Source organism: Elaeis guineensis, chromosome 4 (genome assembly GCF_000442705.2).
Source record: "Elaeis guineensis isolate ETL-2024a chromosome 4, EG11, whole genome shotgun sequence".
NCBI lineage: Eukaryota > Viridiplantae > Streptophyta > Magnoliopsida > Arecales > Arecaceae > Elaeis > Elaeis guineensis.
In genome coordinates this window covers 5,525,239-5,544,562 of record NC_025996.2, presented here as the reverse complement: position 1 = coordinate 5,544,562, position 19,324 = coordinate 5,525,239, and the positions used below count along the sequence as shown (strand labels likewise).

At 36.0% G+C, this 19,324-nt stretch overlaps 2 protein-coding genes across 4 annotated transcripts; one reads left to right on the top strand and one right to left on the bottom strand.

The window, feature by feature from the left end:
• Positions 1 to 3,438: 3,438 nt before the first annotated feature.
• On the bottom strand, positions 3,439 to 6,695 carry LOC105044181 (large ribosomal subunit protein eL37z). Its single transcript, XM_010921992.2, has 4 exons — positions 6,579 to 6,695; positions 6,368 to 6,503; positions 4,053 to 4,154; positions 3,439 to 3,722 (listed from the first exon to the last, which is right to left on the bottom strand). The coding sequence occupies exons 1-4, from the start codon at positions 6,579 to 6,581 to the stop codon at positions 3,601 to 3,603; spliced, it is 363 nt and encodes a 120-aa protein (XP_010920294.2). The 5' UTR covers positions 6,582 to 6,695; the 3' UTR covers positions 3,439 to 3,600.
• Positions 6,696 to 8,852: 2,157 nt separating this feature from the next.
• Positions 8,853 to 17,731, top strand: LOC105044182 (oxidation resistance protein 1). 3 transcript variants are annotated; one of them, XM_073255380.1, is made up of 8 exons: positions 8,853 to 9,217; positions 11,895 to 12,358; positions 12,453 to 12,525; positions 12,709 to 12,790; positions 12,903 to 12,938; positions 14,555 to 14,642; positions 14,829 to 14,913; positions 17,576 to 17,731. In XM_073255380.1, exons 1-8 carry the CDS (start codon positions 9,101 to 9,103, stop codon positions 17,612 to 17,614), a joined length of 984 nt encoding a protein of 327 aa, XP_073111481.1. In that variant the 5' UTR covers positions 8,853 to 9,100; the 3' UTR covers positions 17,615 to 17,731. The 3 variants fall into 3 exon arrangements, with proteins under 3 accessions (XP_073111481.1, XP_073111479.1, XP_073111480.1); XM_073255378.1 differs by having other exon boundaries at positions 12,903 to 12,965; XM_073255379.1 differs by lacking the exon at positions 14,829 to 14,913 and having other exon boundaries at positions 12,903 to 12,965.
• The last annotated feature ends 1,593 nt before the right edge of the window (positions 17,732 to 19,324 follow it).

Sequence of the window (19,324 nt, the reverse complement as noted above, 5' to 3'; positions counted from 1 at the left end):
TTAGTCTTCTAAGCCGAGCTCCAGAATTAGAGCTAATATGTATGCAGTGACATCTAGTTGATTTTAATCTTTCTCCTGTAAAGTAACAACAACAGTTTCTAATGATGATAATAATGTTAATGATAATTTGTTAAAATATACTTCAGGAACGAGATCGACACTGAGGCCTCTATTTCTTGTTGCGATGGATTAGATGGTCAATTTATTGGATGGCTATCCTGTTTGGCTTTTAGGAATCATCAATCACTGTCGTCCTCCGATCATAAAGTTTGTCTTCTACATCAAGCATCAGTACTGATGGCCATTAGTATGCCATCGGCAGGTAATTGCTTTTAATGGCTACGTAATTGACATCTACCAAAAAATGGCTATGCTTCATAATATCTGAGATTCCTTGTATGACCATCATTGTCAATCTTTTTCTAAGAAAGTTCTTGACGTTGTCAATCTGTCGTAGTAAAGATAAATCCTTCACCGCTTGATCTCTAGGAGTGTTCGATCATCTTTCTTCCACACCTACTCAATTGAATTGATCTCAAACTGATTGAACATCAACAAACCGTTTCCCGGGTTTTGATGCCTTCTCAGGTACCCGTTTGCACAAGAAGACTTGGTTATTAGAGATCAAGACAGACAGAGACGTGGTAGTTATCTTGTGATATCAAAACCAAAATAATAATCAAATGCAGTCCAGTTCGCCGCTTGAAAAGATTTTATATGGTTCCAAAAAAGCTTCACTTGTGTCTTCTGCAGGAAAGAATGATTGATCTTCTTCTGCAACAGTTGGATCGCACCATGCGCAGTTCTCAAAGCACTCTGAACTTTTCCTTGATTACCTGAGCAGATCTTGAAGTGGTTGTTACACGATCCAACTGTGGATTTGTGGGATGGAAGGTGCATGGACTGGTAAAACTTCGCCACACCATTTACTCCCCAAGTGTGGTTATTGATGGACTGGCACTTGGGGACATACCGCATCAATCGCCATGGAACTGTTGCTCTCGGCAGAAAGGGAGTGGTGGTGGGAAGCAGCACTCTGTAGATTAATGATTAATGCGTCTGATCACCTGCAATTAAACACCCATGAGAACACACGAAGGAGCCAAGGGACTACGGGTTGCAAGAACCATTACTTGGACTAGGTCTTTACTTCCCAACTAACTAGACGAAGCCCACAAGTCTCACTTGTTTGCCAGTGGGAAAAAGCGAGTCAACTATCGCTCAGTACGAAGTTATCCATAATAATTTTCATGGATGCAAATTGCAAGGGTTATGAATTGTTAGACTGGCCAACGATAAGTCCAAGAGTGGATTCAAAAAACTCTGAAAAGGAGTGGTTCAAGGAAAAAAGCAAATATAAATGAAACGAAAAAAAGTTTGAGATTCATGAAGAGAAGGAACAACAAAAGGAAAAAGGAAAAAACAAAAAAAAAAAAAAGGAAAAAGTAAATGACTACTCTAACTTGTTTTTGCAAAGATTTCATTTTCTTAACTGTTTCAACTGTTTTCCAATGGTTCCGCACTCATTTGCTTAGTCTTCCTATATGGAGTTTACAACAATACCATACAATCCACTACACATGTTCCTTGGCTGTATTTTATTCTATACAAGTTGATCTCTTTTGAGGTTTTTACCGAGTTCTTTTTATTTCAAGCCTCGCACATGTATGTTATGAATTGTCAGAGTGGCCACCAACAAGTTCAAGAGTGGATTCAAGAAAATCTTAAAAGTAGTAGTTCATGGAAAAAACAAAAAATAAAAGAACGTGAAAAAAAGTTTCAGATTCATGGAAAGGATGGAAAATAAAAGAAAAAAGATAAAACAAGGAAAAAACAACAGGAAAAGGAAAATGTTTACTCTAACTTCATTTTCTTTCGTTTTTGTAGGGATTCATCTTCTCGACTGTTTCAACTATGTTCTTTATTCTGGTACGCTTGTCACTGTTGTCTTATGTCACTGTTTCAATTGTGTGCCGTTTACTTGTTGTCAACCTTTTTGGGCCTTTGTAATCTCCTTTAGTTTCTGCTTCCTCCAACGGGATGTCCATATGTTAGTTCTCTCTGCCAACGGACTGTCATTTCCACCATGGCCTCCAGGATATGGGGCTATTATAAACTTGCTCTCTTGTGGCATTGGTTTCTTCCTCTCTGGTTCACCTGAAGGGTATGTTAATCCTTTGATACTATCTCCCATGGACGGTTGCTGGACTGCATCAAATATTCAGTTTTATTGGCTTCATCAACGATCTGATGGTTTCATCTTCATGACTACTCTTATATGGTTCTTATACTCCCAAGGATGTTACTACTATATGTGCTCTTTGTCAATACATACTTTTCAGGCGCAATTCAGGGCCAATATACAATATACATTTCTTCCTCGAGCTGCCTCTGTTATTTCGTTTGTTGCTGTCACCTCCACTTCCTCAACAATTCTCATGCAACCTGCTCTCACCGGCTGCTTCCCTCAACCGTTCAGTTTTTGGCTTACTATGTTACATATGTTATTTTGTATATGCTTGCTTTCATCTTTCTGCTCCTAACTATGTTACCCAATTATCTATTTTTGTATACCTACTCCTATTCTTTTGTACCGGTCTCAGGGTTGCTCTTTTGTGTATCTTGCAACCTGGTGGGTTTACTTTTCTGCATCTTTGGACTTGCATGAATAAAGCTTCTCCTTTCCACCAGAAAAAAAGAAAAAATCATTTGTCTTTTACCTCCTTTTGCTCGTTGCAAAAGCACTAAAATTAAATTCAATGTGTACAAGATATTTATATCTCACTCTTAACTGGAAATTGTATAAGCATGATACCCATATCTCAGTCTATCTAATAGGAAATTGTATAAGCATAATCACAGGTACATTTGGACACTTCTATGGCGCCTGCACAAAATTGCATCATCTCATCTCCCGCTATTTATCCTTCATTGTGCCGACCGCTAATTAAACTGATTACCAGCATTTTGCCAGAGCCTATTAGCAGGGGAGGATGATAGAATTCGCAAGCACCTGAACAAGTTTAACTTCAAGCATAAGAAATGCAAAAGATGGAAGTCTACATGACCAAAAATGACTGAAGAAGACAAACAAGAAAGTTCATATCGTCAAAAGATAGCAAATGAATGCGGCAAGCCCATTCAAGGCAGCAACTAAATCTTCTATTTTACTGAAACAAATAGTTTAAAGGCATAAAAAAGGCAGGTCATTACTAGTTATGGTCCCGGCAACCTATCATACACAGGGTAAACTAAAAGCAGACCTTTAATCTTGTTTTTAGCCCACATGGATGGGCCCATACTCGAACCAGCACCATTGCGCTTGTCAGCCAGAGCCTCCCTGGCAACCAACAGATATGAACAAAAGAAACATCAAGCAGCAAACTAGAAACTCAATGATAGAAAATAGTGGATAAAAATCCGACCAAGCAGAAGACATAGCCCCTCAAGCTCCATTTAATTGACTCAAAAGTTAGCAAGTGGCAAGAAGTGGATGGTTCCTTCGGATAACCAAATGGTCTTGACAAAATTAAGCATGTGAAAAATTATATCCTTCAATTTTCAATAGTAGAAATTTGCTGCAACCTAAATTGACCAGATTCAAAAAAACAAAGGTAAAAAATGGAACTGCTTAAAATGCTTCTTGGTGCCTGTGATCCAAATGGAAGCAAGCTTAAAGAGCTGCCCTGCTGCAGTCTTCTTCCTTGGAGTTGCTTGAGTTCCTGAAAGATAACAACCCAGATGATTAATAAAAATATGATTAGGAAAAAATGAAACCAAAACGTTCAAAAGTTGATACTAAAGTTTCTGCACGAACATAGCCAGTGATCACACAAACAACAGCAATATGAGGAAATCACAAAAGAATTGAACAATGCCCTGAAGCAGCAAGTGGGCAAAAGAAATTCACAGGTAAATACAAAAGATAAATAAACATGGGCCCTTTGTTATACAACCATATATGCGAAGGCTAAATGGACCGCATATATGCTGCTCAAAATCAACTCTATGATCTGATTGTATCTTTTGCAGCACCTATAAAGGAGTAATACCTTCTCTGAAATTGCTCTTGAACCTTCGAGGCAGATGACGAAGATACCTCATCCTTCCCGTGCCTGTTGTCTTTCTCCTTATGGCCTTCACGCTCCAATTATCTGTTCCAATGATAACAGATATATGTTGCTGATTAAAATCACGTCATAGTAAAGTTAGGTGCCAGGTTGTCCTATCAATCAGGATGAGGAAGAACATAACATGAAGCAACTAGACATCACTTGATGAGAACATGTCACACATGCATTTAGCATGAAAATTATATAAGAAATCCTTGATTGACAAACTTATGAAAATCATGGAAAACAACAAAATTAGAAGTATGCATGAGCAAACTGCCAAAAAATTGCTGGGGGTAATGTGCTTGGGCCAAAGGATAAGTCATCGTATAATGGACCAAAGGTAGCCTAGAATATATCATGAGACAGAAAAATATAATAGCAGTTGCATAAAATTAAGATGTTGTTTGCTCACTTAAAAATTAAAAAGAAAATAGGCTGATATTCAGACCTTCTATCATAATTAGCTACTCAATACTGAAATTTCTATATATTTTATAATACAACAACCTAACAAGTGAAGAGCACAGAAAAAAACTGAAGCCAAATACTATAAGCAAATATTTCATGACGATAGTACTTGACTAACACTTTGATATTTAGCAGTTTAAGGCATATTCAACAATCTTGGACAATTAAAATGGTTTGCAAAATGCATGAACACGCTAGCTGTTAACTTATTTCACATAACCCATTGCTAATTCATTTTGTGTTTGAAGAAAAAAAAAAACTAATTTCACCTCCATCAATGTTTATCAGGAGAAGGAAAAACCTGTTCTCATCCATGAAATGGCAATAATGACATAAACAAATCCATGGACACTTCTGCCTCGAACTTCAGTCCATGTGACGGGAAAAAGGTGAATATTCAATTATAAATGAAGATTTAACTGTATAGCCTAGAGTTTAAGGTTTCTAGTTAGATATCCATGAATCCTAATTTTATTAATAAATTCTAATTAACTGACAATTCAAGGGTTAAAACATTCAGCCGTTATTGTCATAATGTGGAATCAGTACCTTGAATACATACTTTAAACTTTAAACCATTGAAAAAAAAAAAAAAAAATGGCCGTCCATCTCACACATGTAATACAAATATATACATACATATACACATCACAAGAAAAAAACATGCATCATGTATGCATATACAAAAGATACGCAAGTTGGCTCTTGGTTGCTGATTATCAGATGTGCAAGTTTGCTCTTGGTGCTGATTATCAGAGCTACAGAAACTTTAGATATTCACATACTGCAGCTCAGCAACCAATGCTATACAGTTGTCTTTACTTGAGCCATGACTAGACCAATTTAGGTGCAAATTTATGCTGTGGTGCTGCATCTCAACTTACATCCAAGATGGTCATAGGTTGAGATGCAGCTATTAGCCCTGCCTTGGAGTGAAAATGCAGCCCTTATCAACGATTGTCATCCCATTCCAATCTATATCTGGTACTCCCCTCTTTCCAATTCCTGCATCACACCCCTCCATCTTCCTTACCACCTTCTCTCCAATCGACACTGCAAAGGATTTCCTTAACCCCAGGAATCCCAGCAGCAGCATCCTTCATAAGCATTCCAAGACTCCACTAACATGTTAACTTCCAATTTAATATTGATCATTCATCACTCAACAGAGTAGTTTGTTGCACTATTTTTTTGCATAATTTGTAGTACGAGTTACCACTTTAGTGATCAACAATACTGCACCAAAACAGATCATCAATAAATGATTAACTGCTTCCTCATTTATCTTTTTCCTTAGACATGTCCACATGGAATAAAGTAAAATTTAAAAAAAAATGAAAAAAACAGTTTTCATTTCAAATGATAGGACCCCTTATCGGAAGAAAAAAAATGAACATCTAAAGCGATGTACGCACATATACCTGTTCTTCTAATAAAGTATTCGATTTACTGGGCAAATTACAGAGAAACGGCACTCGATTTTTATAACAATACCAAAAATATTTTTAAAAAAAATTCAAGTAAGCGCAAACAGGCAAAGCACATCAATGTTCCAAGCAACGCATAACGACTTACAGAAATTTATCAAAAACTAGCACTATAAAAAAAAAAAGAATTACGTGATAAATTTCATTTATTTTCCAGCAAAGAGAATCCCTCAAATCCATCTTCTTAAATGAATTTCTGATTAAAACAATTTATTTGAATCCATGGAAAATTTTTAAAAAGACGCCCAAAAAAAAAAAAAAAAAAGCGATCAAGATCGGATCGGCGAGAGCACTTACACTTGCGGATTCGAGCGGCGGGGTATCCGCAGGAGGCGCAACGGCTCTTCTGGAGGTGGAAACTCCTGCGGCCGCACCTGACGCAGAGCGTGTGGGTCTTGTTCCTCCTCTTCCCAAAGCTCCCCGTGCCCTTCCCCTGCCATCAAACCATACAAGAAAAGATAAGGCAACGTTCAGAACTAGGGTTAGCGGAGAACCGAGAGAGAATTACCATTCCGGAACGGTGTTCTCCCCGGTCGCCCCTTCTGAGGTCGGCTTGGCGGCGGGCAAGAAACACGAGCGCGCACTCACCGAAACCCTAAGAGGTGATTCCAGCACCACATCTTATATACTCTCGCCCTCCTCTTTTGCCCTTTGAATCTGGGTGAATTACAGGAATGCTTGGTCAAATCCAATGGCCGAGATTGGAGATCAACGGACACGCAAATTCTCACCTGGCCGTTCGGCAGGCGGTGCATGGAGGAAACATGGTCCACCAAGGGTTATTGTAAGTCAGCCCGCTCCCATGGCTATCGATATATCTAATCCTCGCGTAATTACATATACTAACTTATATTTTTTTTCCCTTTTTTTTTACTAATTTTGTAGTATATAATAATAACATACTTGATGTCAGATATATTTATTTTTGATATATTCAATAAAAACATGCCAGAAAATGGCATTATTTCATATGCATTTTACATATTTTCAAAGAAAAAATTAATTAGCCTAATTCCAATAAATTTGATTTTTACTTCTGAGGCATTATATTTTCGCTGGTATTTTCATCTTCAAGTATTTTCTTAAGGTTTACTATAATTTATACTAATTTGGATGAATTTTTTGCTAAACAGATATTTACTTCTCATGATATTTTTCTTTTGGATTTTGGTCTTCAAGTATTTTCTTAATATTTATTATAATTTACACTAATTTGGATGATTTTTTTGCTAAATAGATATTTATTTCTCCATAATTTTGCTTGATTAAAATTAATGATTTTCCATTTCAAATTGTATGTATATGAATTGTTTTTATTTTCAAATTCTTGTTTCCATTTTTTTTCACTCTTTATTGAAGACTAAAAATATTTTTTATTGGAATATGTTGTTTGATTTGTATAGTGCTTTATATTTAAAATTACAAAGTATCATCCAAATTAATCCACTTTTTGACTTATTTGTTCACCATCTTATATTTAATTTTCTTTTAGCTCCATGAGCTATTCCTTTGATTTCATTTTGTTTTTAGTTACTATACCATTCTATAATTGATTTGGTGCATTATCGATTTCTATCTTCTGACTTTGCCTTATTACATCTATTTTATGGTTTTAAACTTGTAATATATACTTTAGCTATTCTCCAATAATATTATACTTTTTATTAGATGAATCATCTCATAGAGATAATGTCTACAATAAATAATTATAGGCAAATAGAATTTTAGGTGTTTTGAATATTTTTTAAAAAATTATACATTTATAACAACAATAATAAATAAATGATTGGATAATATAGTATGACTATAATTTTTACTATATCTATCGATATATTTATATTCTATTACCATTAGTACAATAGTTTTTGGATTTTTTATATTTATATAATATGGTACCAAATTTTACCTAATTATCTAAATATAATTGATATATGATGAATAGTATAATATATTATTAATTACCATATACACGTTATCATATCAAAATATTATACTAAATAAGAATTATCATGATATTTTACTAATGGATTATAATAAATATATTATAGTTTACCATATCAAAAATTTATTATAATATAGAAGTACATAATATAATTTAGAAACTTAACAAAAATAGATCAGATATTGAAATTATTTTGAATGTACTTTATATGAACTAAAAATTATATTGTTATCATTTTAGCTGAAATTTAACTTCATGAGTAAAAACTATTATGTGAGGTAGTGTATTTTCTATATATTTCACATGTTTGAAAGTGTTGACAACGATAAAAACTAACTTTATATTTTTTTTTGATAGGCATTGAAAATTTGATTCAATGTGGCATGTAAGAGGAATTTTAGTAGCGGATATGTCTCTCGGCATTAATGATTTATTTTTAATAATAAAAATTGATTTTGTTTTTTTTACGAGCGTTGAATGTTTGGTTCAATATGGAATAGGAGAAGAATTTAAATAGAGAACATCCCGCTTCATATTAATCATTTATTTAGAATGTGAGGACATAATTTTAATTATTTTTTAAAAAAATAAAAAGATATATTTTTTATTATTAATTATTTATTATAAATGGGAGAATGCAATATTAATCATCTGCCTTCTCTAATTATTTGGTCAAATTTTATGTATATGAAATTAAATTTTATTTGCCCATATAGTCTGAGTCTCTAAATTAATTTTTGTTTATCCAAATAATGGACGGTGAGTTTTGCACAAACAAAATTTTTATTTTGTTGATATATATATAAAAGAAACGGGATGACGTCTTGGAGGTCAGCCAATCACATCCATCCGTTTGATATTTCACGCACGACTCCCACCTTCTGCCGCTATGTCCGATGCTCCCCTCCGCGCTTTGAAGCACCATAAAAACACCGTCCGTCGGTGCAAACTCCCAACCGAAGCGCAGCGAGCGGGCCAGCGAGTGTGAGAGAGAGACAGAGGCCTCGCCCCCTCCGTACGCTTCACGAGATCTAGGGTTTCTAAGACCAGGGCTAGGGTTCCGATATCTCTACGTCGCCGCTAGAAACATGCTCTCATGGAGGGACAAGGTGGCGGACAAGCTCTCCCGTCTTCTTGCCGACTCACCGTCCTCTCTTTCCCCTCCGGCCGCCGGTTTTTCCCCCATCGCTGACCATGAGTCTCAGGTAATGCCTCCTGCTCGATCCTTTTCCTCTTGCTTCCGGTTCTTGCGAAATGTTTCACCTCTTCTTGCGTGATGGGTCGCGGAATCTGATGGTGCACTGCCTTTTCTTGCCTTCGATTTCTCTAATCGTAGTGACTTCAAGTTGACATCAAGAAAAGGTAATGTGTTTCTGTTGATTGACGTATTCTGGATTAAAGCTTGTGTGTGATCAGATGAATTTTGGAGGGGCATTCGTTCTTTCTTTTTAATCTTGATTCTTGGAATTGTAGTTAATTATATATTTTTTTTTTCCATGATCATACGCTGTTGGACGGATGCCATCGGTAGGGCTCTGCGTTTGTCTTGAGTTTCTTGATAGAATCGGTGGATGCTGTCTATCTTGTTTTACGAGTACATATCATGCTATAGGCTTTTAAAATATCAAAAATGATCGATTTGATGCCTTTACGTCAGGGCTTGTGATTTATTTTCTCGTCATTATAGTTTGATCTTTGATCATGCGAGCTTGGCAGGCATATCATAGTCACAAAGATTTTTACAAAAGGACGAGAGAAGCAAGCCTTTCTGCTTAAACATTTGAAGTCCCAATGCCAGATTAAGGACTTAGCATGGGGAAATTTCAACAACAGGGAAGTTCCAAAGGCCATGTTATTCAGAAGTGAGAAGCAGCAAATCCGATTGTTTTATGAAAGAAAAGGGAGCCAGTAAGTCAACTGAAAGGTTGGAATTGGGAGTTAAGGATTATGAAGATTTTTGTGAATTCTTGGGGATTTTAACTTGTCGATAATCAAGGAAAACTTTGCAGTGGTGGCTATTGCATTAGTATTAGCTTAAGGTTTAAATTAGGTTTATCTTAAGTTAGTCATAGCTAAACTTTTCTGTGGGTCTGTTTAAAGATTCCTTCATGGTGTTAACTAAGAAGGATGTGCCTTTTGTCTTAAATGACATATAGGTTAACCCAGATTTTCCATGACAACCTATATATTCCACTATAAATTACTCATAGTTTTATATCCTAACAGTGACAACTTTAATTCTACAATTATGCTTCACTAAAATGAATCTTAACCACTCATATGAAGACACAAAAAAGAGTGCAATAAAAACTAGGGCTGGTAATTGAGATGGAGTGATTTCAGGAAATTTTGGGAAGCAAATTTTGAACGGTAGTTGATGTCTGAAACAGTACCATTTAAATGTGCTTAGTTAACCCATAAGAACATGAAACAAAATGAGTGATAACTAGGGAATCAGCTCAACATTAACATTTCCCTTTTTCTATTTGTTCTGTTTTAATTTTTAGTTTTTCGATAGCCAGATCAGCAATAGGTTTTAGTTCTTCAGACACTTAGATCAGGAATAATTTTATTTATGTTTTGACTTATGGGTTTCATTTAACTATATAAACAAACCTCAATATGTATTCAGACATCTATATGCAAAAAAGTGTTCCTTAAGCTTTTAGTTTGCTATTTGTTTTTTGTACGGGATATTCTGCGGCAAATGAAATAACCATAGTGGTTTAAAATTTTCATTAAGTAATTGGGATTTAAAAGAAGGTTCAGCCAATAGCATATATGTGGATCAGTGAAATATGAAAAATCTATCCCTGGCTATTGCATGAATCCCTTAGAAGAAACTGTTGTGAAAAAAAGTTTCATCATAGCACTGTTATCTGCTTTGTCTTGATTAATGATACAATGCTTCTATTTTGAAAATGTTATTGAGAACAATATTGTTAGCTTTAACTTGAATGATGATTCTTGGATTAGGACTTGATCGTCTTATGTTTTCACCCTTTTGATTTCTTTAACAAGTACATTTCCTGGCTTTCCATGCCCATCATATTTTGGATATCTCAATCATTTCTTTCTACATGAGATCTGCATGACTTGCTAGTTAACAAGGGCATTTAGAGAAAATAATCTTTTAATTATTGATGAGACCAGATGATGAGAAGGATTTGCAGAATTCTTGTGATACTTTTGTTGATAACTTGTATCTTGATCTCCTCATCAATGTTGAAAATTTGACGGTTCTTCTGAAGATGTGAATTGAATTTTTTCATGCATTCAAAACCTAACTATGATGGATTGATGGGTATCAATCATGTCATATATGCTTTAATCCACTTTTTGGTTGCATAACACACTTCAGCTGAACCTCTTTCCTGATCAAGCAATGAAGTAATTAATTAATGAGTAAAATGACTGCATGATGCAGAATTATCCATTTCCATATCCCAAGATTGAGTTGATGCATGTTGCAAAAATATCCACTTCCATATCCCAAGATTGAGTTGGTGAGTTAATTTTAAAAGAGGATGCAAAAGAGTCTCTTCAAAAACATGCATTTTTCTAGTTTAACATTTTATTTACTAGTCCAATTACCCTATCTTAACATGATGAGGTGCTGAGCATTTAACGATGGATCTATCTTATCTGTTTTCTAGGAATGTCCAATACATTCCTGGTAAGAATTTATTTGATTTATATAACTTATCTTTTATAGCATGGGTTATAACACTCTATTCTTGAAGTTTGATTGTTACTTGCTTAACAAAAATTCAGATTCTAGAACAAAGCAGGGCCCACTAATGATCACATTTGCATATTTTAGTATCTTTATTTTCTAGTTTCTCATTCAATCATACAGCATAAACATTTCACATCATGCAGGCAGGGTACTTTTCTTCAGAGGAATCTACTCATTCCAAGAAATCTACTTTCTCTTCGTGCATTTCATCTCTTCTCCATACAAGTTCCGGTGTTGATGTGGACAAGCCAAATTCACCTGATCATCAACATGGTAGAAGATTGTTACCATCTCTCTCATTGCCATCAAGATGGAAGTCCAGCGGTTTCACATGGAAAAATAGACCATTGGATTGTAGCGAAGACTGCAGAACTGAAGGCGAAACCGATGAAACAGTTGAGATTTTTAAAGAAATTCTGGAGCATGTATCTGAGAGGAATATGGACAGCTCTAATGGAATTATAAAAGCAACAGCTTCACGTGATTCTGAAGAATATCTTTCATATCTTTCGGAAAAGTCTGCATTTATATCTGCAGATTTGTTTGAGTTTTTTCAGTCATCTCTCCCTAATATTGTGAAAGGGTGCCAATGGATTTTGTTGTATAGGTAGTGTGCTGTCAATAGATTATTGACATAAGCTACTTAAGGTTTTTGTCCCTTTTTCCCTGATTTATTGTTGCTCTCTGCCAATGAAGGGCAGTACGTGGAAACATGGGATATCACTTCGCACACTTATCCATAGGAGTGTTACTCTCCCAGGTTCATGTTTACTAGTGAGTATATTCTTGTGTTTGGAGACAAATTTTTCTGGTTATTGCTTTTAAGTTTGATATGTTCTTTGTTTCTCTGCTTAAAGGCTATTGGTTTTGTGATACCACTGGGCATGCATGCATGCACATACATGTAAATGCGTATGTTGTTAAATAATTATTTTGAGATGTGTTCATGCTTTCTAGATTGTAGGAGATATGCAAGGTGCTATATTTGGTGGTCTGCTGGATAGCCCTTTAAGGCCTACATCTAAAAGAAAATACCAGGAAAGTCCCTAAATCTTTCACACTGCAATCTGATCTTATTATGATCCTTTGTTTGCTTATGTTGCTTTTCCAGTGTCTTGAAGTTTACACTCATCATATTGTTTTTGGACAGGGAACAATCCAAACTTTTGTGTTCACTACCATATACGGTGAGCCAAGGCTCTTTAGAGCAACTGGTAATCATCATACTGTCAAAAAAAAATTTCCTTTTCTCCATTGCTGCATTTCAACTTCTATGCATTTATAAGTTAATTGAGAATGTCTTTCTCAAACTCGTCAAAGTGGAAGTTTTGCGGAAGGGTTGGATGGTGGCATTATGATCTAATTTTAACAAGAAATATCTGTTATCATGTTCTGATAATATTTGGAAACGAGAGCTTCTGAAAGAGGCTTTTTAAGTTCAGTTTTGCCAGAAGCTATGTGGTAAAAGTGGTATTTCTTAAGTTCAGTTTTGCCAGAAGCTATGTGGTAAAAGTGGTATTTCTTTCACTGGACGCTCTTATACCTCAACTCAATCTCTTTCAAGAGTCAGGATGGTATTAGTATCAACTATTTGTGATTTGCTAATGGTTAGAAATTCATATCTTTTTATATCAACTGAATGTTCAACAGTCAGATTGTATTAGCATGCAATGTTCTCATATTCATGAACATCATAAAATCTTATGTGATTATCTCATAAGAAGATTGACAATAGTGAGATCTGCAAGCCCTATAATCATAATTTTCTTGCACTCATGAATCCAAGTTTATGGAATGTCATATTTATGCTCGTCCTTAATCTCCACAAGTACTTGTTAACTATGAAGAAGCTTCTGGGGGTTTATGGAAAATTAAATTTGAACTGATGGTGTAACACATTTTCTGATGTCTGGTGATGAGGTAAATAAAGAGTTATCTATGAGCAGGGAAAATGGTTGGCCTTAGGGTTGTGACGAAATCAGTCTAAACAAACTGATGGCATTAGCTGTTGTATAATATGTCAAAACTTCAGCAATAATTGATCCAGAGTTTGCATATAAAAATTTATGAATGAACCATAAGCCAGTTATATGTACCAGTATCATGAGCAAATTGTATTTAGGGATCCTTACAACAATTCTCAGTAGGGGTTTAGGTAGAGTGGTGAGTGCTTTTTTCTCCTTTCCTCCTGAAAATGGTGAAAAGACCTGTTAAGAGGAGATTGGGTCACATTGCCGAATTAACATGTCATTACCACTCAAAATCGAGAAAATAGTTTCAATGGCAGTGGTCTTGCCTTAAGATCTATCTAATTTGAAACTCAATATCGAACTTTGGATCTTTGAAGTCTACGGAAGTATGAATAGATCAGATCATAAATGGTGAAACTTACCCCAGATAGATGAGTACAGTTTGGTGGTTCTCTTTGCTAAAGTTGCTATATCTGAAGAGAAGATAAAAAGGAAAGATAATGTGAGCACATTTACTCTGCATATTCTGCTAGAAGCCTGTTTCATACACATCTATTTACTTTTTTGTGGCTTATTAGATTCATGTTATTTCATAGCAGGTACATCTTTACTGTGTGCCTGTGTATGCCTTTTGTGGTAATTGTGATGATTTGACTATGCAAAAGAAATTCAGAGATTTGTATAGTCAGAATCTATATGGTGCAAGAGTGACGTCAGATGAAAAATATTTTGGCCATCAGTGTGTCTATATCAGTTAATGTTACGCAAGCATGCCAAATGTCTTCTTGATTATCTTTTCCCTCCTCCCTCTCTAATATTGGGATACTGCATAGGTTCAAATCGATACTATTACTTGTGCTTGAATGATCTATTGGCGTTTGGTGGGGGTGGAAGCTTTGCATTATGCCTTGATGAAGATTTGTAAGTAAATTATTTTCTTTTTCTGTCAATAATGCAATATTTCTTGAATTTGAAATTCTAATGACTTCTGCCTCCCTCAAGTAATGCAGACTTGTACGACCTTGCATTTTTTTTTAAATGGATATGACTACTAATAACTGCAACATGTAAATTATTCTCTCCTAACTTTTTCTTTCTTGTTAAAAGATTACATGGAACAAGCGGCCCGAGTGAAACATTTGGGAACTCATGTTTGGCTCATAGTGCAGAATTTGAATTAAAGAATGTTGAGGTAATATCAGGTCTGCTTTTTTGGGGGTGGGAGAGGGGACTTTTATCATTCTTGTAAAGTAACATTGGTATGGTGCACCCTGATAGTTTGGATGGTATCATCTTTCCAATTGATATGTTAATGATGATTGCAGATGCTAACTGTCATCTGTATAGCCACATCATTTTCTAAACACATTCATTCTATAACTTGCATTTGCATAAACACAAAGTTTATTTTCTGTACTGTTTTGGTTCATAATACTAGATACTGCAGATTCTTTGGTGAGACGGTAGAAGGAATTAAAGCAAGAAAAATAAGAGAGGAACTTTAGGGAATGTAAGATAAAAGAAGATTGAAGCAGAGGAAGAAGAAGAAGAAAGGAAGGTAGATTGGAATAGGTAAAAGAGAACATTGTAATGCGGCCCCCCTCCACCCCTTTGCATGTCTCTGTGGCCCTCCGCTGACCTCTTTCTCTCTCCCCCCTTGCTACCTCTCCCTTCCTTTCCCTTTATCTCTCTTTTCCTCCCTTCGTTCTCCCTTTCCTCCACCCTCTTTGTTGTATCAATATGGACCCGACATGGAACAGCAAGGGGGTGTGCTGAACTATGCCACTAGGCAACTGGTCTAGACCTGGTACTAGCACAATAATCATTGATTTAGACATCAAAAATCATGTAATTTAGAGATCCCTAGTCTATACGGTGGTCAAAAAATTAGATATGGTTTAAATAAACATGAAACGACATTTAATTTTCTTGACTATTTGATGCAAAGGTTAGGGGTTTCCAATTCATATGATTTTTTAATGTGCAAGTAGTTTAGAGGTAGTTGATCACATCCAGTCGCTTGGATCATCGATGTAGGGGATCCATCATGAAATCTAGACTTGGCCAAATATGAGTAGAGATCCACTTGAGTGAAGCCAATCCAATATATATGTAGATGCATATACATGAGTGTCCACACAACAACTCTAATAAGGCCAGTCTTGATCAGATTGGGGCGGGGCGGGGCGGGGCGGGGGGGGTGGGGGGCACTTTTTGTGATGTACTCTCTAACTTTTTGTCAAAAATAATAAGTTTGAAGATCCCTAGTTCATGCATCCGGTGATTAAAAATGGATGGTTTAAATAATATGAAATAATGCATGTCTTTTGTTTATAGGATGCATAGGCTAGGGATTAAGGATTTCCAAATCACATAATTTTTTGATAGTGAGCACTTTATAGATAATAGATTATATCCAACGGTTTGAATTTTGGTGCCGAGCCTTAGGTTGTCCGATCAGGATGGGCAATGGTAGGGCCCAAATTTTTCAATATAGTTCAAGCTTGAAACTAGACCTCGATTTTAGTAACAGAGGGCAAGCCTGAAATCTTTTAGTTGCATCTTTGGGCAGAGCACCCCCATCAATACTTAAAAGGCACCATTTTGTGGCTATAGTCTGGTAACAATGGCATGCAATCATTATTAGTGGTTTAATGCCAAGACAATAAAAGGGTGGAAAATTTGCCAAAGCCACAGCAAATGTAAAGAATAAAAGAAAGAAGATTTGGAAGGATACGACTGACATTGAGAAAGAAATGGTGCAGGCACGCAGCCATGTGTCCCCATAATATCACATTGCCAAGTTCTCGACCTTTTAGGTGGAAAATGACTAGAAGGCTTTTCATGTGGGGCCGGTCCTTGAGACTCCAGAGCCCTACCATAGGTTCTAGCCTGATAAAATAAACTCAAGGGCATAAAGTTGAGGCCTAATAGAATGATAAGTCCATAGCTCTCCTCCAGGCAAACTTGCAATGATTTCTGATATAAAATCTTAATATTGGTTAACTTAAATTTTTTTGCTATCAGAAAACCATATGCGTGATGTCTGATTTGCTGGAGAACTTTTAGTTTCATTGCTCGAATATTATATGGAGAATCTAGACCTTTATTCTCCCTATAGTGATTCTTCTGGGAACTCCAATATAGAAATGTTCGATCTCTGGCTCGACAAACTAAGAACTCTCATGTTCTGCTCTAACATTCTTATTAAGTTCTTCATAGATATTGTCTCTTTCTTTTCCTGGTATGGGATAAGAGGTATAATATATAATAGCCAGCCATGTATTGAACCAGTTGCATAATCAACTTGTCGCATAAGAATGCACATTCAGGATCAGTTGATGCATCTTAATTTTTCTGTAGTACCCTTTGCTTATTGTGATCCATGAATTGAATTCAAACATTAATGCCAGAGAAAGTAAAGCTAAATAAACTCTTGATGTCGGTCTTAAATTATTAGAATGATCTTTGTATCAAGACTAGTAAATTCCAGATATATGATGTACTTTAAATCCTCATCTTAATTTATCTCGTGGAAAAACAGCAAAATGCCCAAATCCAACATCAACTATTTCCTTTATCTAACATTTTAATGAAATTGCACCAGATTAAGTCTCTGATTTATTAGAGTAAGAAGAGTGGCCTCACACCACGACATTATGGATCATTTACTGCTACCTGCAATCTATAGACAAGCTATGCCCATTTAATGCTTGTTGCTGCCTAGAAATGTTGTAATATGCTGCATGTTTTAATAAATTTCACAATGATATGTAAAGCTTTATTGGGTACTAATTTTTCAGTATATAGTTGCTGCATGAGAGTTCTCTGAGTTTCTCCATTTGCTTTTGCAGTTATGGGGTTTCGCTCATTCATCACAATATCACACATAATTGTTGGTTGGATGCCAGCATTGTTGTTGTATATCATTTTGTTTTTCATTTGTTTCAACTTTTCTTTTAGAGCAATGATCGTAGTTTCAATTGATTTTATTACAATTTCTTGAATTAGATGTCATGTGATGTGTTGCCATCTGCAATGTTGGGTAACCTCCGAAGTCTGGAGGGACTTGTACTCTTTTCGTGTTTGAGGGCATTATGTTGAACTGTTTGACGCACCTATTGTTGAATGATCACAAACACAAAAAGATTATAAAAAAAAGCATGCCATCCTGAGATTTGCTGTCTGTCCTTTTAGTTTTGAGGTTGAAGTTTTAAACAGTCGTTTGATAGATCTAAATAAAGGATGGCAGTTGCTTCTATGGATACATGCTTGACACTGGTGATTTTCAGCTGATTGGTCTTGTCTACATGGAGAAGCGTATAATGATATACCTTGCACCCATCTAGATTTGTCAATTTGTTCTTTAGAACTTTGATGGCTCTCCAGTGTCAATGCCTGTTTATAAGTAGATTTTGATTTGATAATTTTGATAGAAATTATTTCTTGAAATAGGCCAGCATTGTTGTTGTATATCATTTTGTTCTTTAGAACATAGGATGAACAGTCGCAGCAAGGGATTTATGGAGGTCAGATATTCCACGCTGTGCTTTTCCTCAGTCTAAATGGGAAGTAAATTCCCGAAACCAGTCTACGATTATCCGTTTGTTTATGTTCATTGACATTTTGATCTCCATTTTCTATTTTTCCCTTGCTCTAGTAACAGCTTCAGCAAGGGAGCCGTAGCAGGCTGTGCGATTCGAGAAATTTTACATTCACCCACACGTTTTTCCAGACGGATAGATTCATGCTTTTCGTCTCCTGGCGGTACTCAGTACTCCCCATCCGTCATGTTGTAAGTGCTGGTCCCTCGGGCAAAGGACAGCACTTGTAACTGGGTGAATGTTTGCCCTGCCTCAACATCCGTGCAGCGTCTTAGAATGCAAGCAAACCTGGCTACATTACCAAACTGCACTTTTATTTGCCAGTAGCTCTGTTAAATTGAACGCAAATATCCTCGAGTGCTTGCAAGCAACTGTTCCTGTGGCGTCGAATGTAATACTCATGTGTATCTCTGTGTCAAAATGTGGACTCAAAAGAGTGCTTTGCAATCTGATCTTTGTGCCAATTCCATGGCTTTGTCCCACAAGCAACGAACCGCTCATCCCAGATATCATGATTTTTAGCATGGTACTTTCATGCCACGATCCATCCATTGTGCCACCTGTCAATGTCCTTCGAAATATTTAGACCAACCACATTTGGTATGACCATGTAATGCCATGGCTACATGCAGTTAAGGCAAACGATCTTCTAGTTTTGCTCAGCCGAACTACCAAGCCAACACACTCTACAATCCCTTGAAACTACGATTGACTGTGCACATTTGAGCTCTTGCTGTTTCAGTAACCAAACTTTCCACAGGTTCTTGTGCCATGATCTAGGTGTTGCATACTCACATGCATGTTCGCACATGACTCTTATGTTGCATTTGGTAGCCGACAATTTATTCAGATTGTTAACAATTTAAAGAAGCTTCATCAAATTATCATATTTGGTATGCATTTTGGATTAGTAATCCAGATTACTTCTTATAAGGTAATCCATATTATCAAGGACAGTGGCTATCTAGATTACCACTACTTTAATAATCTTATAAAAAA